Source organism: Xiphophorus couchianus, unplaced genomic scaffold (assembly GCF_001444195.1).
Source record: "Xiphophorus couchianus unplaced genomic scaffold, X_couchianus-1.0 Scaffold1000102, whole genome shotgun sequence".
Taxonomy (NCBI): domain Eukaryota; kingdom Metazoa; phylum Chordata; class Actinopteri; order Cyprinodontiformes; family Poeciliidae; genus Xiphophorus; species Xiphophorus couchianus.
The window spans coordinates 1063902-1091382 of NW_020963015.1; the positions used below are offsets into that span (position 1 = coordinate 1063902).

Genomic DNA, 27481 nt, shown 5'->3' on the forward strand with positions numbered 1-27481 from the left:
TAACCATGACCACTGCCACCTTCTGGCCAGGAGTGGTACTCAAAAACCCACTTAAAATGATATTTAAAATCAATTTTTGAAAACGTTTATTCTCTGAAATAAAAGCCTTATTTCAGTTGAACAGTTCCTTTAGCTATTAGCTCAACCACAAATATAAAAGCTTTTATTTTTAATTCCTGATCATAATTTCTGTTTTCTGGCTGAATATTAAAATATGTTTAAACCTAAATCTCCCTGGTTGAAATGATTCTGGTCTTAACTCAGTTTGGTGACGTCAATAATTATTGTTTTGTGATGCGAAACATGGAGCTTCAACTCAAGATCAGACCTTTAATACCAAGTATGCATAAATATTTCTGCTACTGCAGCACATTCAGTTTTACAGTCTGAGAAAACAAAACATTGCCAGACGAAACGCATAACTCGGCACATCAACTGTGATCCAAACAAAACTCACGCTGCCATGAAGCTGCTGTTAGACTGAAAAATATACAAATATATTATAACCCAGGATTGAGTGACCGCCGCTACAACGAGCCACAGAGTCACCAAAGATCCACCTGCAGCAGGTTTTAAATGATTCCTGTTCATCAGAGGCTCCATAACCCTGGAATCATTTCACAACATTCGTCCTGAAAAAACACAACCAGTTCAGAGTTTCTTTTTCTTTTAAACAAACTTTAGCTTTTCTGTTAAAATTTTGCAGGGTTTTTAAGCCTTTTGACCTTTTTCCTCAGAATTCTAACTTTTTTTCAGCAATTTTTTAAAAGAATTTCTACCTTTTTGGTAAATTTCTGCTTTTTTCACTTTTTAAAATGAGAATTCATTTTTGCCTTTTTTTTTAGAATTCATCCTTCTTTCAAAAAACTCAGAATCCAACATTTTTTTCCAGAACGCCCTTTTTTTCCCTCAGAATTCCCACTATTATTTTGAAAACTCAGTCTTTGTAGTAAATGTTAGAATCTCCAACTTTACACAGAGATTAACATCTAGATTTCTTAGTGGTTTTTCTGGTCTTCTGCTCAGCTAGGAGGGTGGAGGAACATACACGTTTCCTCAGAGATGCTGAAGAACAGGAAGTAGAGTTTAAAAGCAGGAAAGTTGTTGATGCTCCACTTCAGTCTGATGCCTCCAGGACCAGCCAGCAGCTCAGAACCAGCTCAGAACCCGATCATGCCTCCAGCTTCTGGTGCTGAGTTCTCAGGTGTTTGTTCAAGCTGCTCTTCTGCCTGAAGTGTTTCCCACAGGTGGCACAGGGGAAGGGCTTCTCTCCAGTGTGAATCCTCATGTGGTCGGTGACATGGATCTGCTGGGTGAAAACTTTCCCACAAATAAGACAGGCGAACGGTTTCATTCCACTGTGAGTCTTCTTGTGATTGGCTAGGTAGCTGGTGTTACTGAAGGCCTTCCCGCACTGATCGCAGACAAACGGTTTCTCGCTGGTGTGGATCCTCTTGTGTTTGGTCAAGTAGCTGTTCTTGGCAAAACATTTCCCACAAATGGGACAGGGATACAGATTTCCATCTGCGTTCTGTGGCAGCAGGTCCAGTCGGTCGCTGGGAGTTCTGGTTTTCTTTGGCTTCAGTGCCTCCTGGTTCTGGGTCACTGGGCGGTTCTGGTAGAGAAGCTGGTAGCTGCTTGGTTCAGGTTCGTCATTGTAGTCCACGGTCACCATGATGGCCTCGGTCTCCTGCTTCAGCACCAGCGCTCCGTCCTGCCTGGAGCAGACGTCGTCAGGCGCCGGTTCTGGTGCGTCCCGGTCCGGACTGGAACTGCTGTCCCGATCGGCGGGAAGCTCCTCGCTGAAGAAATGATGCTGGAGCTCTGGAGGAGACCAGAGGAACGCCGACGTTAATGATGTCACACAACGGCTCAAACCACTAATACATAGAAATGCAAATGACTACAGTTGGTGATTAATCAATAACTAAATTAGTTGATTATTTCAATAATCGATTCATCGTTTCAGCCTTAGTTGATATACGTATAATCTGATGCTACAAGCTTAATATTTTCTGTGTTTGACTTCTAGTTCATAAATACATCCCAGTCAATAATAACCAGTAGCTTTACCACAGTGAAGTAATTCTGTTCTTCCTGCAGAACAACTTCTGGGTTTAAGTTGTATTTAAGCTTTAAATACAGGCTTAAAACCCAACTGCATAAAGCTTTGAAAAATAAATTCACTTTAGTCTGGATTAAAACATATCATTGTTTCCCTTTATTCTGCCAACTTAATGTAAAGTGTTTGATTTTCATTTTCATCGTGTAAAGCCCTTTGCCTCGTTAGTGAAAATGTGCTACATTAATAAACTGGCCTACTTGGATGTGAACAGGACAGTGTGTAAGTTTGTCTGCTTGTGGTAAACAGCGATGTTCCAGTAAACAAGAGTAATTTAAGCATAATTTTCATCTGTGGCAACAGAAATCTGCTCCTCAGAGAGGATTCAGAACATTTTGCAAACCGTTTTCGTCACACTGGCAATATTTTTGATCAGGCATCAACGCAGCCACCTGGCCTTTACAAACAGCCGCGTGGATTTCATCAGTTGATCTGGGCACCAGTTGGTCTAACACACCGGAAGTCACCAGCAGCCGCAGATATAAACTATTTTTCAGTTTATAACGAGTCTTTACGGCGTTAAAGCAGAGACTCGGTGAACTGAACCGGTTCTATTGGTGAACATGATTCTTCACTATCAGACTTTAACAATGAGCGGATATGCGTCACTCTTACTGCTGACAGCAGTTAGCATCACGATAACACGGGAATCTCGCTGATTTCTGAACGTCAGGTGATGTCTGGAGTCACGGCTGCTGTCAGGTCGGACCCAGCCGGACCTACCTGCGGGGTTCGGCTCGGTTCGGGGTCTCCAGGTGAGGTCCAGCAGTCTCCGCTGCCGGTCGATCTCCTCCTCGTACTGGACGATGGTTTTTTCCAGCTGGGTGAAGATTTCTTCAGCAGCAGCAGTTAGTCTCTCTCTGATAAACTCTCTCAGAGGCTCAACGGAACACATTGTTGCTGAACAGAACCAGAACCTCCTGGACACAGCGACACACACCAGAAGCTAACTCAGCTAACCGCTACACCGGAAGTGACGACACAATTTACTTTAAGCAGCTGTGTATATTTCCGCCCCCTGCTGGAGGAAAGTGGAGCCCGAATGCGACTGAATGCTAATTAAAAACATTTTAAAAATGTATTTCTGCCTCCTGAAATAGAGAAATAACCTTTAATGCTTTACATGTGTTATTGGTACGTTTAGAAATTATATTTAAAAATCTAATTCTAATATTTTTCTCTTGAAATCCATCCATCCATCCATTTTCTGTGCACCCTTGTCCCTAATGGGGTCGGGAGGGTTGCTGGTGCCTATCTCCAGCTACGTTCCGGGCGAGAGGCGGGGTTCACCCTGGACAGGTCGCCAGTCTGTCGCAGATCTTGACAATTATTTTTTAATTGGATCTTGAAATCCAATTAAAAAATAATTAATTCATTCTAAAGAGAAGTTAAATGTTGTCGTAACTCATGTCTTAAAGGATCTTCAAAGAAATTGGTGGATGGTGATGCTGCGGGCAGGAAGGATCTCCAGTAGCAGTCCATCTTGCAGCGAACATGAACAGGCCTTTGACTGAAGACTGTTGCTGTGAGACGATCTCATGACCGTTCCATGGTAGCATGTCCTGGATGACCATCAGCTGTTAGCTCGCTATGTGAATCCTCATCAACAACTCATCCAAATAAATCTCTGACAGATTTTCTTATCATTTAGGCTTTTAGTAAATACATAATTCTGGTGATTCTGACCTGAAACAACAGAAGTTTGGTCTGATTTAACTTCAGACAAGGAGCAAAAATAGTGAAAGTGTTTTTGTTTGCTGTATGTAAATTTCTGGTTTCAACTGTTTGCATTAGAAGCTCCACATTTATTCATGGACATTAAACCCAGAAGGAGTAATGGTTCTTTTTCTTTATTTACAGTGTTAATATTTTCACTTTTATCTCCTAACATGTTTAAATGGAAAATTATGAACAAAAGGAAAAACTTTCAAACTTTCCTACAGCGTCTGTAATTATTGCCGGCTTGAATGTCTCGTTCTTAAACATGACATCAGCAGGTGTAGATGAAATAATTAGATAAAACTTAGATAAGATTTATTTATTAAATTGTACACAGGAGTTTCAAACTGAGAAAAAACTTTTGTCTAACTTTAAATACTGGTTTATTATGAACACTGCTGTATTTTCCAATACACAATTTATTTCTCATGTCTAGGCCTGTCGCGATAAACGATAAATCGATTAATCGTACGATAAATTAAAACTATCAACCTCATTTTAATTATCGGCATTATCGTCTCTTCCGGCCTTTTTCTCTTTCTGTTAATGACACTGAATGAAAAAAGCTCAACTCCGGTGCTCTCCACTGACCTCTGACCTCATTTCCTTAGTGTAAAGCCCAGCGCACACTACACAATCTTAGAGCTGTTGGCCGATTGTCGGCCCATTTTCAAACCCTGACAGACCAAACATTAGCTGACAGAAATCCTAGGTATAACAGTTCCATCGGGTTCGTTCCTGCCGTGTGGTGTCCAACAATGGGCACAAAATAATGGCTACAAGTTCAGTGAACTAATTTTAAAACCAGGCATTAATCAATGCTTTACTACAATCTACCTGCAATGCATGTGGCTAGTGTCAGCGTAAAGTCCTGACTGAATGAAAATCATTAGAACCTGTTTATGTCACGTTAACGAAGAACAGCTGAAAAGTTACTGGGTTTATCAACTGCGGTAGCAATTTAGCTCCAACTCCTCCTCTTGTCATTTCTATATTCTTTGCATGTTGAATGAACATTAATGTTGTTTCCACATATCATCTCCAATGTCGGCTGGACTTCGGGTTGCGCCGTGTCAGCTGTTTGGGATTCCCCTCCTTAATTTCCCCTCAGAAAACACAGAGGAGAATCCGCGCTTTCTGATTGGCTACCTGTCACATTCAACAGGAAGCATTAAGATCCCAGTCGGGGAAAAAAACCTGATTTAGATCAGAGCGGCAACGACGATCTACCGTAACACACCACACAATCTTAGAAAGACCAACGGTTTAAGATTGTTATAAGGGGAAAAATAGGAGCAAAAATCCTGTAGTGTGAACTATTGCATCAGGTAGTCGATGTGCCCATTTTCTCTATTTAAATCTAATTATTACTGAAGGGCAACATAATATACAGACTTCATAATCTGCACTCTTTTGGTTGAATGCAGTATTTATTTCCACTTTGGCTTTATGTTGTTTAGTTTTTATCAAGTACATTTTTTGTTAATGGAGACTGAGAATCCATTTTATTTTTGGTTGTTTTGTTTATTTTGTTTATCAGCTCCAGTGTTAAATATTCTTTTGAAAATAAAGTGTATCTATCTTTGGCAGGAAATCACATGCATTATTATATCATTTCCATTAAATCAGTGTAAAAAGGTCTTCAAACAATATTATCGTTTATCGCAATAATTTTTTGAGACAATTAATCGCTCAGCAAAATTTGCTATCGTGACAGGCCTACTCATGTCCATGAATTCCTTTCTTTCTCAGGATCGGTCGACCTGAAAATGGCACCGGTCTATATTCTGAGTATATTCTACATATACTTTAGTGCATCATTTTCACTTTGTCAGGATATTTAAACAAACTGAAAACAAAAATTCTGTGTGATGGGTACAAAATCCTGGCTGGAGCTTTCCTCATTCCTCCCGGTCCAGTTAAAGCCTGCCTTACGCTGCCCCCGGTGGCGATGTGAGGCTAGTGTTCAGAGCACTAAGTGTTTGACATGAGAAAAATGAGAAATACATAAAGTAAATCAAATGGGTTACCAACGGTGAAATCAGGAGAGATTCAGAGACGAGGCAGGAACTATCCTCCAACGGTCAAATTTATTCCTACAGCAGCATTTTTACACAAGGAAATCAGAAACACAAAGAAAAAACAACAAAAACCTTGAAAACCCAGAAATCCTAATGAGAAAAAACCTGGTAAAACAGCCATTAAACATGAGACAGCAGTAAGAGACGCTGTTGTGATGCCAGTAGCTCCTCTCTAATCGGACCGAAATCAGCGTTTCTGTTTCCTGTTTACACAGGAAGTCCTTAAACTCTGGTCATGTTGACAAATGACAGTAGAGTCGAACAAATCACGACTTCCTCACATAATTCCAGACTTTAGGTGACGTCAAGTTTAAGGACAAAAACCAAACACTGGAAGGAAAGGAGATGGCATTTAAAGCCTAAAAATATTATTATTATTACTATTCATTTTAATTCATGTTCCAGACTTAAACAATTTCATCGTTTCTCCCACACCAACACAAAGAGGAAAGGTTTGGTTGTCACCATAATAAAATATTAAATTTAATACAGATACCAAGAAAAATAATCTACCATTTTTAATAGTAATAATTTTAGCAGAACAAAACATACAAATAATTATAACATTTTCACTTTTCATAATTAGGGTAAAACTTAGAAGTCTGGGAGAACTGAGCCCTATTTCTAAAAATATCTGATTTAAAAATCTCCCCTCTGGTAAAGAAAACAAAGCATGAACGTTAATAATCTTTAAAAAGTGTTTACCTTTGATTCAGTTATGCCAGGAGTGGCCAACCAGACAAAGACCAAGAGCCACATTGTTTACCAAGTTACCTCAAAGAGCCACATCATATGCATGGGCACACATGAACATCAACCCATCCCTTCCTCATACTCATACTTTTGCTCAGCCAGATTTATTGTAAATTTCACACACTATTTTAACACTACAAAGACCACAGGCCAGACATTTTCAACAATGAACACTGTGCACTTTCTCATGCAAACAAACTCTGTTTAACCAAATAAACAAACAAACTTTGCCTGCTTTTCTGTCTGACTTTTCAAGGTAACCAACTTGTGCTTGCGAAGTTCAGTCCATTTTGGAAATTCCTGGTCGATGTTAGCATGGAGTGAGCTGAAGTGGCGCTGAAGGTTTGAAGCCTTAAAATGCGACAAGGACACCTGACATATAAGGCAGAATGGCTTTCCACTACGTTCAACAAAAAAATATAAATTCTCCCACTCTGTCAAAAACGTCCTGTGTTCATCTTCATATTTTCGTTTTCCTGTGCATTTTTTTCCTGCCATTTTGAGCGCGAAAGGTTTACCCAAATGATTTTACTCTTACTGAAAAACTGCGCACATGCGCATTTGACGAAAATACCGTATTGCACTCAAGCAAAGTGAAACTAGGATATTATAGCGACCCTACACTATGTGCTAAATGTTACTGGATGTTACGCTGTTTAGAGATTAAAATTAGAGTGTATGATTTCCCATTGTCCGCGAATGCATCAGGATGGATGAGAGAGCGAGGGGGCGGGGCAGAGAGAGTGAGGGGTCAGCGGAGGTTTGTGTGAGAGCAGATGGCGAACAACTGGAAAGAGTAAGGCTGCAAGAGAAACAAAGACTGTTTTTTGTTTGTGTTGTTTTTGCGTGGTTACGGCCAACAGTAATGGCGTGCTGCTGTTGTCAAGAGCCGCATGGAACCGGTCAAGGAGCCGCATGCGGCTCTCGAGCCGCGGGTTGGCCATCCCTGAGTTATGCAATTATTTTATTTTATAATAGCCTATATTTACTTTTTCTTTTTACATTTCTCTGTCAATTTATTGTTGATATAAATACATTTTTACCACTGAGGGATGAATACAGGATCATTCTCGACTCAAATAAATTAATTTTCAAAACAAATATGAATCATAAGCATTCAAAACATGTTTTTAGTGTAAACAAGGCCCTGGTCCATGCAGATCCAACCAGCAGCAGCTCTGTTTCATTTCTGTCTGAATATTTTCTTCAGTGATTAAGTACAGACTCTTCAGGATTTTATGATTTTTATGGCAGTAATTTAGAAATATTTGCAAGGAATTTTGCGATATTTGTAGGAATGATTGACGGCAAATGTGACTGACTCACCATATCAATCAGGGACCATTAATTAAATGCACATAATGACTTTTCTTCTGGATGTTGTTTCCCTGTTAGGAAAACTTAAAACTTCCAGCAGCTTATTGGGGAGGGACGGATGTAACCAACTGCCATTGTGTCAATTTTCAGGCAAACAACTGATACAAATATATCAAACAACTGATTATTTTTGACAACCCTAGCAGGAGGAATGGTTCAACGTACCAAACAAGAGCGCTTATAATGGGCTCCTTCTTTTCCTCACTAAATGATATTAGCAACACCTATTACCACAGTAACTCCAATCATATTGTAAAGGAAAAGTTCATCCCAGTCACCATCTATCTGGTGCATGTTTGCTTATTCTCAAATGTGCTGATGTCTGAGAAAGAAACAAGACGGACGTTTAACGTTTCTTGCCTGTGTGAGTTCTCATGTGAACATTCAACAGATCTTTTCTGCTGAACTTTTTTGGACAGGTTTGACATGAGAATGGTTTCTCACCGGTGTGAGACCTCATATGATACGTCAGATGACTTTGTTGGTTGAAGGCTTTTCCACAGGTTTGACATGAAATATGCTTTTCGCCCGTGTGAATTCTCATGTGACGAGTCAAACTATTTTGCATGTTGAAAACCTTCCCACACGTCTGACATGAGTAAGGCTTTTCACCTGTGTGAGAAGTCATGTGAAAATTCAAAGAATTCTGGTGGGTAAAAGTTTTTCCACACATCTGGCATGAGAAAGGTTTCTCACCCGTATGAATTCTCATGTGAACTGTCAGCCGAGCTTTAACGCTAAATTTTTTTTCACATATTTGGCATGAATAAGGTTTCTCACCAGAGTGAATTCTCATGTGAAGAATCAATTGGCTTTTCAAAGTGAATTTTCTTTCACAGGTCTGACATGAGAAAGGCTTCTCACCTGTGTGCACGTTTATATGGAGACTCAAGCTACTTTGCCGATTAAAAGCTTTTCCACAAGTCTGACACAAGAAAGGCTTCTCCCCAGTGTGAGTTCTCATGTGGTCCCTCAAAGTGCTCTGCCTGATATAAGCTTTCCCACACGTCTCACATGAAAAAGGCTTTTCACCTGTGTGAGTTTTCATGTGGTCCCTCAAAGCACATTGCAAGGTGAAAGTTTTTCCACAAGTCACACAAGAGAAAGGCTCACCTGTGTGAGCTTTCATGTGGTATTTCCATTTACTTTCCACAGTGAAAGCTCTTCCACAGAACTCGCATGAGAAAGGCTTTTCTCCTGTGTGGGTTCTGACGTGGCCTAGCAGCTGACTATGCCACATGAAGGTTTTTCCACAGGTCTCACATGAGAAAACCTCACCAGTGTGACTTCTCATGTGCTGCCTCAATTTGCTTTTCTCAGTAAAAGCTTTCCCACAGGTCTGACATGAGAAAGGCTTCTCCCCCGTGTGACTTCTCATGTGTTCTTTCAGTTTACTTTGCCAGAGAAATGTTTTTCCACAAGTCTGACAAGAGACCAGCTTTTCGCCCGTGTGAGTTCTCATGTGGTAATTCAGTTTACATTTGTAGAGAAAAGTCTTTCCACAGATCTGACATGCTAAATCCTTCTGACCTTGGTGAGAACTCATTTGAAGAACTAAGTAAGCTGGAGTCAAACCGTACATGAGGCAGACCCCACTGTCCGCCTGTTTTAACTGCTGAGGTTCAGATTCATCCTCTTCATTGTTGGTCTCTGCAGTATCTGGTGTCTTCTGACCCAAACTGGAGTTCAAATCCTGGTTTTGTCCTGAAGGGATAAAAAGGCTTGTTACTGAGAATGTAATAACTCAAACTTTTCATTCAATTAAAATTTTAAATGCTTTGGAATGCACAAAAGTAGAATCAAACATTGTCTCTTTGACCTCATTTTAAAAGAACAGTGTTCATCTTGACCAGAAATATGACCAACAGAGACAATTTCACTGAACTCCAATCCAGAATCGCACGGCATTCTGGGGGATGTAGGCAGAGGGAAGACTTTTATGGCTCAAAAACACTGAACGACTATAGACCCATTGCTCTGACCTCTCGCATTGTGAAGGTTATGGAGAGGCTGGTTCTGGTACATCTGAGGTCACAGCTAGATGCAGACCAAGACCCTCTCCAGTTTGCATACCAGCCCCATTTAGGAGTGGATGATGCAATTATATACCTGCTGCAGAGGGCCTGTTCCTCCCTCGACAAACCTGACACCATTGTCCGCATACAAGGTGGCACCTTGTGGTACCAGTGTTTTTCAGTCTGCCTGCTAGCTTAGTGTTAGCTTAGCTTCCTCCTCCCTGCATGAAACGCTCTTTCTTCATGAACATTTCCTCTCCTTTAGCAGCAGCAGCAGCAGCAGGTCCAGCAGTAGTTAACCTGAACTCTTCCTCAATCTGTCCCTGGTCACGTCTCTCTCATCATCCTCCTCTGACCATAATGAATCCCACAAACACTAATTTCCCCTCCATCTCAGCTCCTGAATCAGCTCCAGCGGGTAAAGTTTGTGTGATAATTAACGTAACAAACCCTCCGCCTTCACTTTGGAGAGCCAGCTGTTTACATTTTAAACCAGTTCTTTTATCAGCCAACAGTCTGATGAGCTTTTGTTGCTTTTTCAATTTGCGGTGTTGAGAATGTTAATGTTACCCTTTATAATGTTCAAAGCAATCTCACACAAAGTTTGAAGTTCGGTTGAGCAATGTGCCAGAATATCTTCATGTTTGAGGAGAAGCATCCTTGTTCTGCCTTCAGACATCCTGACTAGTTTCAGGTAGACATTCCTGTTCTCCTGTAACGCTCTGGGCAGGTAGGAGTGAGATCGATGATAAAAATGACATCATCCAAAATGACCAAGAGGCTTCGATTCACTGGAAAAGGATTTTCAAAAGAATGAGGTATTCCTTCAACAAATTTTATATTTTTATTCATCTTCTACAATTCAGGATACATGTGTTGAAAAAGAGTATAAATCCAAACAATGTCATCCGGTACAACATCCATCACAATTCAGTTACAATTCAGTAAAACACAATGAAAGTTTTTAAAGACCCACTTGCTCCCACAATCATACATGAGACAGGTTTCTTCAATCTACAAGATTTCTCTTTGTTTTTTTGTTAAAACCTTAAAAACCAAAGGGTAGAGTTGATCCATCAGTAAAAACACTTCTCTTATCAAACTTAAGAAATGCTGCGTATTTTAACAGGAACTCCTCTTCTTCCTGTTTGCCGGAGCCTTCCAGCTCTGATGCCGTCAGAATCCACCGATGCCGTGAAGTCAGATCACCTCTTTCTTTTGTTTTCTGGTTGGTTCAGCAGTTTTTTTAGTTCTGCTGCCATAAATCCCTGAGATGTGCCTCCCAGCTCATCAGTTAAATCCCTGAGGTAATTCCCAGGTCTAGTTTTCATTTAATGCATTTTCTTGACTATCAGGAGAAGCTGGAGGTTGATTCACACAAAGAGCCCATTCTGTTGGTCTAAAATAATCTGAACAGCATCAGGAATTTCTCTTAATTCTTCTACAACATTTCTCATTTCATTTGGATCAACTCTACCCTCTTGGCCTCCCACACTTAGCAGGTAGAATCACACGAATCCCTTGAAATGACATTCAGGTCACAGGAGACGCTGTGTAACAGAGTCCGAGTCGCATGAAGCAGCAGAGTGGCTTTTGTTTTATCAAAACTATCAAGATGGCGGACAGCGTTTCTTCTGCGCGCTGAATGTCTTCCTGGAGTTTTCCCCAACAGCAGCAGAGACTCTAAATGATAGAAAAAATTACATTTAAATACATTAATGCAATTAAACCTCCAGTAGCTATGACTTCTGACTTTACTAAATAAAATAAATTGAAATAGCACACCTGAGATTAATCCATTAATTAACGACAGTCTCCTGTGCAGTTTCCGTGCTCTCTTCCTCTTTTCCACGGACCTGAAAGCTGAGAAACATTCAGAACTTTTATTACACAGGCAGGAAGGTTTTATGTAGAAACAGCTTTAGCTAAAAGCATCGCAAAGTGGTAACAGCCTGGAATTAACATAAGCAAAGCAGTTTCTATTACACACACACATCATTCCCGGTTACAGTTAACCTATTCATTTATTCTTTACTTCGTATTTCTGACTGTGATGATAACTGGTATAAAAACGTACTCCGTAGAGGAGCGCTGGTTCCAGCTGCTGACCGGTTCGGTCCAGCTGGCGGTGCCGGTCCAGCAGACGCCTGATTGGCTGGAAGTGCCGCTGGGTTTCCAGCCTCCTCAGCGCTTTCATCACAGATTAAATCTACAGCAAGACAAAAACACAAACAATAAAAACCAGTTAGTTTCCTGAGCAATCCAAATAATTTGTTTTCTGCCAACAGTAATAAATGACAGTTTTACACTTACTCTGTACTTCAGTATGAGATGCATACATGTATATATAATTTGAGGGATTTATTTTAGTAAGAACTGCTACTTACTGTTGATAGTGCAGAGAAGTCCTAAGAATCAACAGATGAAGACCTACTGAAATTAGCCTGCTTGCCTGGAGAGTTGGATATTATTCAGAATGATGCTGCTTTTGCAAATGAACTAAATTAAACCATCGGCGGTACCGGAGCAGACATTGTCCTGTGAGTTGTGACTCCTCAAGAGGCGCTGTCCTTTTTTTTCAGGTTTTGTTGGCTCCAGTGCCCTTTATTTAAAAGTAGTTCGACAGGAAAGAGGGTAACGAGAGAGAGGGGGGGGGGAAGACATGCGACAAATGTCGCCAGGCCGGGAGTCGAACCTGTGACCATCGCCATGAGGACTAAGGCTCAATACGTGGGTTGTGCGTTGCCCCCGACGCGCTGTCCTTTTAAACACTTTTTAAACGGATGAAGGAAATTACAAACTCGTAGTCGGCACTAACTAGTTGTATATATCTTACATTAAATGCTTATTGTTTAACCTTTATCCTGAAACGATTGTTGTTTCTTTCTATGGATCCCCTCCAGAAAGACATCACGCACACTAGATCCCTCCTGCTCTTTGTCGCCTGCAGGAGCACAAAAAGCTGCTAGCTTAAGACGACTAGCATTGGTTTTAGCCGTTATCAAAAACGTATTCCTGATATGTAAAAGGGAAACAGATGCAGTTCTTTGATGCTAATTGTCAAAACTACAACTAGATTAGATCAGGAAAAAGTTTAATTAAGAGAAAAAATATTAAGGGAGAAATACGTAGCTCATTTAAGCTAGCTTGACTATGACTACTGTAACATGTAGATGTGATGTGGAATTCAGAGTGTTTCAGTTCAGTTAAAATAAATTTAAAATGGCGACCCACACAAACTGACAGATCAGAAGAGCAGGTGTTTAAATTAGCTAACCAACCACCACTATGTTCGCCTAGCTAATAGCAGCAGTAGCTAATCCACCACCGCTGTGTTAGCCTAGTTAATAAGATAATTGCAAAAACATAACGCCTGAAAACAAAACTGTAACGGATTGAGTGTTCTGTTCTTTGTGTGGAAAATGTTTTGAGTGATTTTGGTGTTTAAGCCTGATACATAAAGTGTTGGTGTTGTCGGTTGCTATGGCAATGAGTCTCTGTGTAGCATAGCTGACACACAGAGTGCAGCAGCAGCATGGAAATTAATTGTCTTGGTGGCCTCCAGCATTGTGCGCGTGCACAAAATTTCCAGATGTAAACGATAACATGCAAAGGTCCACAGAGGTGTGTGTGTGTAAGCAGGGCAGAGGTTGTGGCCTGGGGTCGCCTCTCCCCCTCTAATCCTGTTGTGTTTAAAGCCAGAGGTCATTAGAAAATCCCAAAAACCTCTAAGGGAGGAAAGGTGATCTTTGTTGATCGACTGAATCTGTTCCAACATCAGGCAGAAATAATCCGAGTCGAACTGCAGTGGATGGCGACGGGCCGCCGCTCTACAGCACTAATGTCAATGCTCTGACCAACAGGCTTGTTTTTACAGCGGAGCGGACACTGGTAAATCTGGACCGGTTAGCGGTCGGCTCCCGAACTGGTTTTGAAACTCTTGATGGTCTGAACCCAGTATGAACCCAGTCTGTTTACCAGGTCTCTGTTAGCACAACTAGAACTCATGGTGGAACCCCCAGCTATCTGACTCTAGTTAGTTAGCCCCAGCTAACCGTGAGTTAGCTGGGGCTAATGCTAACTGACTAGCAGTCAGTCTAGATTCCTCAGATGTGATTAAATGAGAGCAAAGAACTCTGGGAAAAACCGTTACCTCTGCTGGATCCTGAGCCTTCATCGTCGCTTCCTTCCTGCTTAATGTCGAGTTCCTCCTTTATCTGCACCATTTCTTCCTCTTCCTCCTTTATCTGCAGCAGAGTCGGTTCCACCAGATCTTCCATCTTGGATCCAAACTGCAAATTGCTGCTGGAGACAAACCCTCGTTAATAACTATCTGAATACTTATTCAGTCATTTTAAATTGTTTAAAAATATGAAAACTAGCATACTAGTTCAAATTCAAATAATCTTGAATTTTGTAGCACCGGAGCTAAATTATTTCATCTTATTTTGCAGCAGATCATCAGACTGCTGAGCCTCAGGGCCCAAAGCGGTAGGAACGGCCCTGACTTTCTATTTAAGATTTTTAAAAAACATCAGATTAATTTTTTTTCTGCTTTGGGTTCAATACAAAGCTCCTTTACAGATCGAGTTCAGCTTAAAATAACTTGAATATTAAAATTATAGTTTCAGAAAATGAGTTTCATCAGGTTGAAAAACATCTGCAGATCAGAGATTTTGCTCTGAGATGTTAATTAAATATTCATATTTACTGTTTTATCACACATAAATCATGTTAAAGCAGAGAAATAGAGCCGAGGCGTCTCACTTTACCGCGCAAAACTCTCGATGGTCAGCAGAACAAAGGAGCTCTTTGTTCAGTTGCTGGTTCCGTTCGGTTCGGTTGATTCGTCTTCGATGCGGCTGGGTAGCAGTCACTGCTCGGTGCTGGAAGGGAGAAGTTGTGTCACCAGAACCGGGTCAGGAAAGCTTCGGTTCTGAGGAGAAGAAAAACCTGGCGGTTAGCTGAAGGCTAGCGGACTGTTAGCTCACATCAGAACAAAAATCAGGCTGGAAACTAACTTCCGGTCGGTTAGGTTCCGATTTAACGCTCCAAAAGTAAAGATTCAGAGCCAGAAAGTTGCCTCCAAAAACACGAACCTGAAAGGTTTTCCTCAGCAGACCCGCGCCACACGCTGCTGGCCAGAGAGCTAACAGCAGGAAGCTCAAGTCTACTTCCGGTCTCGTGAGAAATTCTGCCCCCCTGTGTCGGGAGTGCGCACTGCAGCCAGAGAGGCGGATCCAACCGATTCACGGCGTTTCTGATCAATTTCTCGGTAAACGAGCCATATGATCATGTTGTTGTTGTAACTTTCAGATTAATCGATAGATGTTGTTAAAACAATGATAAATCTGGTCTTCTGTGGGCTTCTTCTTACACAGTGGCTTTTGTTTTAATCACCAATTAGTCGTTTTCTTACTTTTGTCATGTTCACTTTAGCCTAACAAATATCAGTAAACAAACACATCCAACATATTGTGTGTATCTATAATTTCTTTTTATTGCTGATATCCTAGGATGGAAGTTAGCTGATAGCAGGACACGCAAAATTTGACTTCCCTTTCAGCCCATAGCTCACACTTTGTAATGTTTTATTACTCCATGGAACCAAAATTAACCAATCATCTTGAGATTTAGGTCACTCAATCCTACCATCACACACAACTTGAGGATTTGGCCCTTCGACCAACAGAGAACAGATCTGACTGCTTTGCATGTTCTCTCTAGGTTTGTGGCTTTGCTCAATGTGGAAACCAGTCCATCCTCCTGATGCGCTTATAAGATCCATACCTTTGTAACGTTCTATTAAAGAAATATCCCAACAAAACAGGTTCAAATTTATAACCCAATAAAAATAATGATCTTAGTAATTATTGTTTCAACAAGGTGTTGCGCAATTCGGTTTCCATTAGCAACAACAACAACAGAAAAAGGAACTCAAAGACCGCCTGACCACATAATAATCTCTGATTAATAATCACGGATTAATAATCTCTGATTAATAATTGCAGAAAAAATATCAAGCCTGAAAACCTGGTATGGTGACAGACTGTTTTGTTTTTAACGTAATCTCTGCTCGGCTTGCGGGCGCAGGTGGTTGCCACGACAACGTGTGTGCTAAACGACAAAGAGTAAAAAGGTCGTCATGGGTTTAGAGCTGATCACCTGTTCAGGTGGTTCTGTTTACCTGTGGCGCGTTCAGAGTTTCTGAACGTTCAATAAACGACAGACTTGGACTAATGACCTGGTTCCTTTGTGAGTTTATGGCACAACAAACATCAAATAGGACAAATATATTTCATTAAGTATTTAACAAACAAATGGCTCCAACCGCAATAATTATATGAAATTAAATTGTCTAATATTTTTTTTAAATAGTTTGGTGTTCTCTGGCGTCTTGCTTTGAGCTCAGAGCCTAAAACTGGGGTCCCCAGTGTGGGTCCTGGAGGGCCGGCATCATGCACGTTTTAGTTCTCTCCCTGGTTTTAGTGACAACCTTTTCAGCATGTCAATGTTCTTCTTAGGCCTTCTAACGAGCCATCATTGGATCCAGGTGTGTTAAACCAGGGAGAGACTAAAACAGGGGTCCCCAAAGTCGGTCCTGGAGGGCCGGCCTCCTGCACGTTTTAGTTCTGCTGGATCAAATGATGGCTCGTTAGAGGCCTAAGAAGAACACTGACATGCTGAGGAGGTTTTTGGTGCCACCAGGGAGAGAACTAAACATGCAGGATGCCGGGCCTCCAGGACCCACTTTGGGCTCCCCTGGCCTAAAAGGAGCTTCATTGGCTTTTCCTCCATCAAACGATATTTATTTTCGTCTCTTATTTAGTCAAAATATTGATGTTGATGAGACTTTATCCAAAATGACAAAGTTTATCAACCTTTATAGCTCTGCTGCTGAAAATGAGGAGCAACATTCACAAATGACATTGAAATCAAATCCAGTCCAACATCTGAGCTGATTCCTCTGGATCCTGTTGGAGGAAAAATATCCCAACTTCACAAGATGTGCTTTAACCTAACAGAGCTCTGTGGTTCCTCCTGTCAGTCTGAAGTTTCACATATTGAGGTCAAAGTTCAGATCTACCATAACTGACTGACATCTGCTGCTCTCAGGTTTGTAACCAACTTGTGACTGAGAAACCAGTAACCTGCTCCCAGTGTCAGAGTCTCACTGAGGAAGAAAGATCACTTTAATATTTCTGCTATAACTGATGGATATGTGCATATAAAATAAGACAATACAGTTTCAATGACAATTCAGGATGTCTAATTTTTCGTGCTATCAGCTAGCTTCTATCCTTTTATATCAGCAATAAAAAAATATAAATACACACAATGTGTTAGAAAACTGTATTTGGTGACTGATATTTCAGGCTAAAGTGAACATGACAAATGCAGGAAAAAGACGGATTCTCTTGGCAATAAAAAACTGCAACAAATCAAAACTGTAAGAAGAGCCCAACACAAGACCAGTTTTATTTATTTATCTACTTTACAGTTTTATTGTTGTTGTTTTTAACAGCAGCTGTTGGTGGAAATGAAACTTGCAACCTTGACAGGACTATCTGAGTCATTGTACCGAAGAATCAATCACAAGCTTTGTGAAAATAATCGGATCTGGTTGCAGTCCGCGCTCCCGACACGGGGCAGAATCTGACATGAGGTTGCTGCAACTTGGAAAACCTTCCTCTGGTTGTTTTTACCGCCACCTACTGGACTGGAGTGTCAAACACTCAGTAGGAAGTCTATATTCCAGTTACAGAAGTTGTCAGATGACCTTGAACCTCTGTGGTTGAGAGGCGGGTCGGGCCGGCCTCGAGCTGTACCAAGGGTCCAGTTAGACCAGTGGAAACCAGACAGATGGGCCTCCTCTGGGACATTTAGAACCAGTTCTCTGTAGAACCAGGTGGAAACATCTGGAAAATGACCCCAGAAGATCCAGGTGGAGACAGGTCAGAGGTCACCATTAGACTGCTGCAGAAATTTTGGTGGGATTGATGATAAAATCTCTCAAATTAAATATTGGTGTCAGTTTCAGGTCTTCTATACATCCGTTCCTGATGTGTTGTTAGTGCATGGGAGGAAAACTAATCAGCTTACGTCAACAGAAGTTGAAACCAATCAATCAATGAATCAATATGTCAATACTAAGATTCAGTTTTATTGTGAGAGGAGAGAGAAATATCCAGGGTTGAACTCTGGATATCATCCCTTCGTCACTAAAGACGGTCGGGAACAATCAGCGATGCAGCAGCCTTGTAGCGCCCTCCGCAGGCCGTCTGAAGCATTTTACCAGAGGATGTTCAACTTTGTCAAACATCCAAGTGAAGGAGGCTCCAGGCTGCTGCTGCTGACACTGCAGAACTAATGGAGACATGGATAAAGAAGCAGGTGAACAATTCACATCCATGTTCATAAGAATGATGAGACCTAATGTGGTTAGACCTGATGATTTATTGATTTTGAATTCTAACTTTAATCATCAGATGCAAATGATCAACACACACACACACACACACACAGCTGACTGGTTATCATAAGTTCAGCTAAGAATACTTTGCTTATCCCGAAGAATCATTCAGCTCAGCTGGATAACACCAACCGTAACACGTTGGTCCTCCATGTTATAACCCAGTAGGACGTTACCAGAGGAACTTCAGGAAAGTTAGTTTAACACTTTCAGTTTTACTGAACTGATCATCGATTCAAAAGTAATTCCAGCTTGTTATTTGGGACTCGAGTCAGGAAATTTGGGACAAGGAGATGAATTGACTGGAAGCAGGAAACAGATTCCAACGACGTATGAACTAAAGAAAACCCTCTAAAAGTTTATATTATAACTGTTTGTCTCTGTTAAGAAGACTACTTTAATTAATTCAGACAGGAAGCTAACAGTTAGTTTAAGCTAACAAAAAACCAACAAGCTGACGCTAACAGGATGCTATCAGTTAGCTGATGCTAACGGGAATCTAACAAGCTGGAGCTAAAAGGAAGCTAACAGCTAGATAAAGCAACCTTGAAATTACTCCAAATACAGTTATACAAAAAAAAACTTTTTATACTAAAGATGCTGAAACAGGAGAAATCAATTCTTCATATATCAGTATATCTTGTTATTTATGGTTATAGGCACCCAGAGAGCTACAAGAAAAAACTTTTCAGACCCCCGAACCTGACAATTAGTCCATCTCTGAACCACAGAGACATGGGAACATGCTGAGGTCCTGGAGACCCACCTATAGATCAGTCCAGTCAGTCATTTCACCTCCAGGTGTTGCTGAAGAAGACGCCTCCAGGCGGAGCAGAGTGTTCAAGGAGATACTAAAGTCCTCAGCTAGCTGTGTGTGGTCATGTGAGCCATTAAGTTACCTTTCCTCTGGAAGCGCTTTCCACAGGAGAGACATAGGAACGGCTTCTCGCCTGTGTGTGTCCTCATGTGAACGTTCAGATTCCCTCTCTGACAGAAGCTCTTCCCACAGGTCCCACACTGAAAGGGTCTCTCTCCAGTGTGCGTCCTCATGTGGGCGATCAGGTTGAACTTATTGTTGAAGCTCTTTTCACAGGTGAGGCACTGGAAGGGTTTCTCACCTGTGTGGGTCCTCATGTGAGTGGACAGGTCGTAGTGTTCGCTGAAGCCCTTGCCACAGACATCACAAGCGTGGGGTCTGGCGCTGCTGTGGGTGCTCAGGTGGGCCGTCAGGTTGCCCCTCTGGCAGAAACTCTTTCCACAGGTCAGACATTCAAAGGGCTTCTCACCTGTGTGTGTCCTCAGGTGAATGGTTAGATTCCCTCTCTGACTGAATCGCTTTCCACAGGTCAGACATTCAAAGGGCTTCTCACCCGTATGGGTCCTCATGTGAGTGGACAGATCGTGGCTGTCGCAGAAGCCCCTCTCACAGACGGCGCAGCGGAACGGCCGGTTGCTGCTGTGAGTCCTCAGGTGGGCTGTCAGCTGACCTTTCTGGTAGAAGCTCTTCTCACAGGTGGGACAGCAGAACGGCTTCTCTCCACGGTGGATCTTCGCATGTCTCTTGAGGTTGTCCCTCTGGCTGAAGCACTTCCCACAGGTGAGACACTGGAAGGGTTTCTCCCCTGTGTGCGTCCTCAGGTGACACGTCAGGTTGCTGCTGCTCAGGAAGCTCCTTCCACACAGCTGGCACCCGTATGGCCTCTCACCTGAGTGGACCCTCTGGTGGAGACTCAGGCTGAGCTGGTGGGCGAAGCGCCTCCCGCAGGCAGCACAGGGAAACGGTTTCTCACCTGAGTGGCTCCTCAGGTGGACTGTCAGGCTCAGCTGGTTCTTCAGGCTCTTGCTGCAGGTGGGGCAGGTGAGGGGCGTCTCTGCGGCATGGACCCTCATGTGTTTGGTCAGATAGCGCTTCTGGCTGAAACCTTTAGAGCAGGTTTTACAGAAGTACTGGTTCTGATTCGTTTTGGGAGTTCTAGCCTCCCTGCCTGGATGCCGCTCTTTGTTCCTGTTGGCTCCTTCCTGTTCTTCAGCCTCCAGAATGACTCCAGGGAGGTTCTGGGCTCTGGTTGGATTCAAATCAACGAGGTCCGGTTCCTCACTGGCATCGGCCTCCTCCTTCAGGAGGACCTGCACCTCATCCGGGCTGCTGCACTCATCATCTGGCTCCTGCTTGATCTGCAGAGGTTCTGGTTCCTCATTCAGAGGTTCCGGTCCAGAGATCCTCTCCTGGTTCTGGATGGAAACGTCCTTCTGACTGCAGAGACAATGCTGCTGGAGGCCTGAAGGAGAGAAGAAAAACATCTGGATCTCATCAGAACCGGTTTGACCCGTTAATCAGATTAGTTGCATTTACTTCTAGAGCAGCTTTTATTTCCTTCAAAGTCATGAATTAATATTAATAAACACATTATGTCTGATGTGAGGGCAAGTCTGTATTTCTTTCATCTAAATACACTCAATGATTTGATGCTCAGGTGTGTAGAGAATATATTATTAAATGATCTTTGTTGAATGTTATACTGATGCATAATCACACATTTACTTTGTTACTTACGTGGAAAACACAAGTGGGCCTTGCTCTGTTCTGCGTTCTGTCGCCCTCTGCTTGCATTTGGCCATGATCGGCTCTAAGATGCATTTGCAGATTTAAGAGGCCATGAAAAGGGGGACAACAAAGTAAACTACAGGACAGGAAGTAAAAGGGGATGAAAGGGGAGACGGACCAAATGGTAGTTAGCTTTATAACTTCAACCCAGGACAGGATCTGTGGGTACAAATCAAAGCAACATCTTTGCTCTATAGCCCTCAATAACTAATTTTTATTACCGCAGTCCTTGGACAATAGGGTTGGATGAGCCTGGTCTCAGAGCGAGGCTGGGTGAGGCGGAGAGCAGAGCAAGACAAACGGGGCTTGTTATGTAAGAGGAGACACACAAAGGACTTCAAGGGATCCTGATTATTTGTAACTATCAACTTTATTTGGGAAATATTTAAGTTACAAGTAAAACAATACACTTATAATACTGTAGGTAATTTAGTTTTTATCAATTTTAATAAAATATTTTCACAGGAATGTCGCCATGTTGTTCACGCTGCAAGGCATTCTGGGTAAATGACGTGTAACGGTCCAACTGCCTGGCTCCTCCAGCCAAAACAGTGATGAGTAACGTTGTTAAGTCTTTTTAATTTGAACCGGAGAGAATTGAAACCGATCAGAACTAGAAATAACAAGAGGTGATGAAGATGAGGAGTAGCAAACAGAGGAAGAGGAAGAGTTGGCTGTAGCAGCTGCTGCTGCCTTCAGGTTTCACCTGGTCACTGTGTGGTCCGGTAAGAACTATAGCTCTGTGTCCGGTTCGGCAACAGCTGTTACTGGTGGTGGTTTCACATTCAGTACCAGTGATCCAGCTCTGTTAGCATTTCCAGCAGTAATAGCTCTGTTAGCATTTCCAGCAGTAATAGCTCTGTTAGCATTTCCAGCAGTAATAGCTCTGTTAGCATTTCCAGCAGTAATAGCTCTGTTAGCATTTCCAGTAGTAATAGCTCTGTTAGCATTTCCAGTAGTAATAGCTCTGTTAGCATTTCCAGCAGTAATAGCTCTGTTAGCATTTCCAGCAGTAATAGCTCTGTTAGCATTTCCAGCAGTAATAGCTCCGTTAGCATTTCCAACAGTAATAGCTCTGTTAGCATTTCCAGCAGTAATAGCTCTGTTAGCATTTCCAGCAGTAATAGCTCTGTTAGCATTTCCAGCAGCAATAGCTCTGTTAGCATTTCCAGCAGTAGTAGCCCCGTTAGCATTTCCAGCAGCAATAGCTCTGTTAGCATTTCCAGCAGTAATAGCTCTGTTAGCATTTCCAGCAGTAATAGCTCTGTTAGCATTTCCAGCAGTAATAGCTCTGTTAGCATTTCCAGCAGTAATAGCTCTGTTAGCATTTCCAGCAGTAATAGCTCTGTTAGCATTTCCAGCAGTAATAGCTCTGTTAGCATTTCCAGCAGCAATAGCTCTGTTAGCATTTCCAGCAGTAGTAGCCCCGTTAGCATTTCCAGCAGCAATAGCTCTGTTAGCATTTCCAGCAGTAATAGCTCTGTTAGCATTTCCAGCAGTAATAGCTCTGTTAGCATTTCCAGCAGTAATAGCTCTGTTAGCATTTCCAGCAGTAATAGCTCTGTTAGCATTTCCAGCAGTAATAGCTCTGTTAGCATTTCCAGCAGTAATAGCTCTGTTAGCATTTCCAGTAGTAATAGCTCTGTTAGCATTTCCAGCAGTAATAGCTCTGTTAGCATTTCCAGCAGTAATAGCTCTGTTAGCATTTCCAGCAGTAATAGCTCTGTTAGCATTTCCAGCAGTAATAGCTCTGTTAGCATTTCCAGCAGCAATAGCTCTGTTAGCATTTCCAGCAGTAGTAGCCCCGTTAGCATTTCCAGCAGCAATAGCTCTGTTAGCATTTCCAGCAGTAATAGCTCTGTTAGCATTTCCAGCAGCAATAGCTCTGTTAGCATTTCCAGCAGTAATAGCTCCATTAGCGCTGCTTGTCTTTTTCTCCCGGCGTTTTTAGCGCTGCATCCGGTTCGGCATCATCAGCTGTGTAGAGTCCAGTGTGGTGGTAACAGCGACACAGAACCTCCATGGTTCCAGTCGGATCGGTGATGTCAGTACCCAGGCAGTATAGCTCCTGTTAGCATCTCAAAGAGCGTCCAGCTCTGCCTGTCTCAGCGGCAGCACGGCATTTATTTTTAGCTAGTTAAGGTAACGATCACCTGTTAGTTTTGTTGGTTCTGCTGGTATAAATGGCTCAAAGTGCTGTATAGAAATGTGCAGGGTCCAGATCAGGTCCTTCGTTGTTGTTCCTCTCCGGCTCTCGCACTGCGCTCTCCTTTCTTTCACGTGGGAAATTATGCAGATTCGTCTCAAGTTTTATTTTATTTAATATTTTAAATTACAGCTGATAGTGACACAGTGTGGCATTATCTAAAATGACAGCAGTCAAACTCAATATGATGAACAACTGCTAACATAAAGTTAGCCTTGCTGTGTTTCCTCTGTAGACTCCGGTTCAGAACGGACCTGATGATGTCATCAACCCATCGGTGAAAAAATGTCGACCTCCGTTGGTAACAAATATAACAAAATATGAGCATTTTTAAAGTAATTATGAGTTTTGGCGTAAACCAAACAGCTATATTTTAGCTTGTAATAAAATTAGAACACATTAAGGCCAACGTGTTCAACTAGTCCTGGATCCGTCTCAGATCTCCCTGGGATTGCCTTTAGGTATCTGTATGCATGTGTGACGTGTGAGTGGATCTAAAAGATATATCTTGTATTTTCAATAAACTTTGGTTGATTTTAACTTTCTGGCTCTTCTGGAATCTCCTGCATCAATGACCCTCAGCTGGAGACGTGAAACATGTTAAACAATAAAATATTTCCTTTTTCTTTTAACACATATACCCAAGAATAAATGTATAAGATACTAAACATTGCTCATTTTAATTTGTAATTCTTTTTTTTTTTGAAGTTCTCAGGAAATTGCTGTTTTACTCTCGTATGATCAAGACGTTGTCAAACTATTTTCGTATTTTACAACTTTATGCACTTATTACAATTGTTCTTGTATTATTCTGAGTTTGTGCTCATATTATTTTATTCTCATATTATTACGACTTTAAAATTATTATGACTTTATTTTCGTATTATGACTTTTTTGAACAACTTTATTTTCGGACAACTTTATTCTCTTTCTAGTGTAAATGATGTCAAACACATGTCGAAAATTTATTAGACTTTATTCTGTTAAGTAAAAATAAAAAAATCTTAGTCGGACCTAATAGTTCATCGACTAACTTGTTGCAGATATATTGTATGTTTAAAACACGGAAATGTGAGCGAGAATAATCTACCAGGTCTGATGTTTCTTACTGAACGTGTCGTTCACAACTAGAATTATTACCTTGGCATTAATATACCTTGGCATTAATATACTTTGGCATTAATATACTTTGGCATTAATATACCTTGGCATTAATATACTTTGGTATTAATATACTTTGGCATTAATATACTTTGGCATTAATATACTTTGGTATTAATATACTTTGGCATTAATATACCTTGGCATTAATATACCTTGGCATTAATATACTTTGGTATTAATATACTTTGGCATTAATATACTTTGGCATTAATATACTTTGGTATTAATATACTTTGGCATTAATATACCTTGGCATTAATATACCTTGGCATTAATATACTTTGGCATTAATATACTTTGGCATTAATATACTTTGGTATTAATATACTTTGGCATTAATATACTTTGGCATTAATATACTTTGGTATAAATATACTTTGGCATTAATATACTTTGGTATAAATATACTTTGGTATAAATATACTTTGGCATTAATATACTTTGGCATTAATATACTTTGGCATTAATATACTTTGGCATTAATATACTTTGGTATAAATATACTTTGGCATTAATATACCTTGGCATTAATATACCTTGGCATTAATATACCTTGGCATTAATATACTTTGGTATTAATATACTTTGGCATTAATATACTTTGGCATTAATATACTTTGGTATTAATATACTTTGGCATTAATATACCTTGGCATTAATATACCTTGGCATTAATATACTTTGGCATTAATATACTTTGGCATTAATATACTTTGGTATTAATATACTTTGGTATTAATATACTTTGGCATTAATATACTTTGGTATTAATATACTTTGGTATTAATATACTTTGGCATTAATATACTTTGGCATTAATATACTTTGGTATAAATATACTTTGGCATTAATATACTTTGGTATAAATATACTTTGGTATAAATATACTTTGGCATTAATATACTTTGGCATTAATATACTTTGGCATTAATATACTTTGGCATTAATATACTTTGGTATAAATATACTTTGGCATTAATATACTTTGGCATTAATATACTTTGGCATTAATATACTTTGGCATTAATATACTTTGGTATAAATATACTTTGGCATTAATATACTTTGGCATTAATATACTTTGGTATAAATATACTTTGGTATAAATATACTTTGGCATTAATATACTTTGGCATTAATATACTTTGGCATTAATATACTTTGGTATAAATATACTTTGGTATAAATATACTTTGGCATTAATATACTTTGGCATTAATATACTTTGGTATAAATATACTTTGGTATAAATATACTTTGGCATTAATATACTTTGGCATTAATATACTTTGGTATAAATATACTTTGGTATAAATATACTTTGGCATTAATATACTTTGGCATTAATATACTTTGGTATAAATATACTTTGGCATTAATATACTTTGGCATTAATATACTTTGGCATTAATATACTTTGGCATTAATATACTTTGGTATAAATATACTTTGGTATAAATATACTTTGGCATTAATATACTTTGGCATTAATATACTTTGGTATAAATATACTTTGGTATAAATATACTTTGGCATTAATATACTTTGGCATTAATATACTTTGGTATAAATATACTTTGGCATTAATATACTTTGGCATTAATATACTTTGGCATTAATATACTTTGGCATTAATATACTTTGGTATAAATATACTTTGGCATTAATATACTTTGGCATTAATATACTTTGGTATAAATATACTTTGGTATAAATATACTTTGGCATTAATATACTTTGGCATTAATATACTTTGGTATAAATATACTTTGGTATAAATATACTTTGGCATTAATATACTTTGGCATTAATATACTTTGGTATAAATATACTTTGGTATAAATATACTTTGGCATTAATATACTTTGGCATTAATATACTTTGGTATAAATATACTTTGGTATAAATATACTTTGGCATTAATATACTTTGGCATTAATATACTTTGGTATAAATATACTTTGGCATTAATATACTTTGGTATAAATATACTTTGGTATAAATATACTTTGGCATTAATATACTTTGGCATTAATATACTTTGGTATAAATATACTTTGGTATAAATATACTTTGGCATTAATATACTTTGGCATTAATATACTTTGGCATTAATATACTTTGGCATTAATATACTTTGGCATTAATATACTTTGGCATTAATATACTTTGGCATTAATATACTTTGGCATTAATATACTTTGGTATAAATATACTTTGGCATTAATATACTTTGGCATTAATATACTTTGGCATTAATATACTTTGGCATTAATATACTTTGGCATTAATATACTTTGGCATTAATATACTTTGGTATAAATATTTCTCTTTAAATGCAGATGAACATCAATAAATCAGTCAAAATGTGAAATGATGAGTCAGTTATTTTGATCTGTTTTCTGTGTTTGGACCGAACATCTCGTGGTTCTGGTGAAACTTTCTGACCTTCAGAGTAAAATCAGAAATCTTCGTCCCTCGAACCTTTCAGCCCGGGTCTAACTTGAGCCCAGTAGCAGCCCGCTGCCCCAGCCGGACCTACCTGCGGGGTTCGGCTCGGTTCGGGGTCTCCAGGTGAGGTCCAGCAGTCTCCGCTGCCGGTCGATCTCCTCCTCGTACTGGACGATGGTTTTTTCCAGCTGGGTGAAGATTTCTTCAGCAGCAGCAGTTAGTCTCTCTCTGATAAACTCTCTCAGAGGCTCAACGGAACACATTGTTGCTGCGCAGACTCACAACACACCTGGACACTCTCTGGGAAACGGCTAACCATGCTAACCGGAAGTTAGTGACAGGGCTACTTCCTGCTCCGGTTAGAAACAGCGCCCCCCACCGCCCAATGCTGGAGACAAGCTCAGAAATCTGACGGTGAGCCTAGATTCGTCTTCGTCTTCTTCCTCCATATTTTTAGTTTATGGCTCACTTTGCTGTATTTATAATTTGTCCCGCTAAGTTTATATTCATTTTGG

At 40.3% G+C, this 27481-nt stretch overlaps 1 protein-coding gene and 1 long non-coding RNA gene across 2 annotated transcripts; both read right to left on the minus strand.

Annotated features, from left to right (window-relative positions):
- Window positions 1-310: 310 nt before the first annotated feature.
- On the minus strand, window positions 311-27281 carry LOC114141343 (zinc finger protein 721-like). Its single transcript, XM_028011800.1, has 8 exons — window positions 27058-27281; window positions 19406-20819; window positions 16118-16184; window positions 14835-14986; window positions 14221-14369; window positions 8402-9756; window positions 2846-3068; window positions 311-1824 (listed from the first exon to the last, which is right to left on the minus strand). Exons 1-8 carry the CDS (start codon window positions 27227-27229, stop codon window positions 1172-1174), a joined length of 4185 nt encoding a protein of 1394 aa, XP_027867601.1. The 5' UTR covers window positions 27230-27281; the 3' UTR covers window positions 311-1171.
- Window positions 23994-27049, minus strand: LOC114141440 (uncharacterized). The gene is made up of 2 exons (XR_003594836.1): window positions 26812-27049; window positions 23994-24507 (listed from the first exon to the last, which is right to left on the minus strand). It is a non-coding gene; the product is annotated as an uncharacterized LOC114141440 (long non-coding RNA).
- Window positions 27282-27481: the final 200 nt, after the last annotated feature.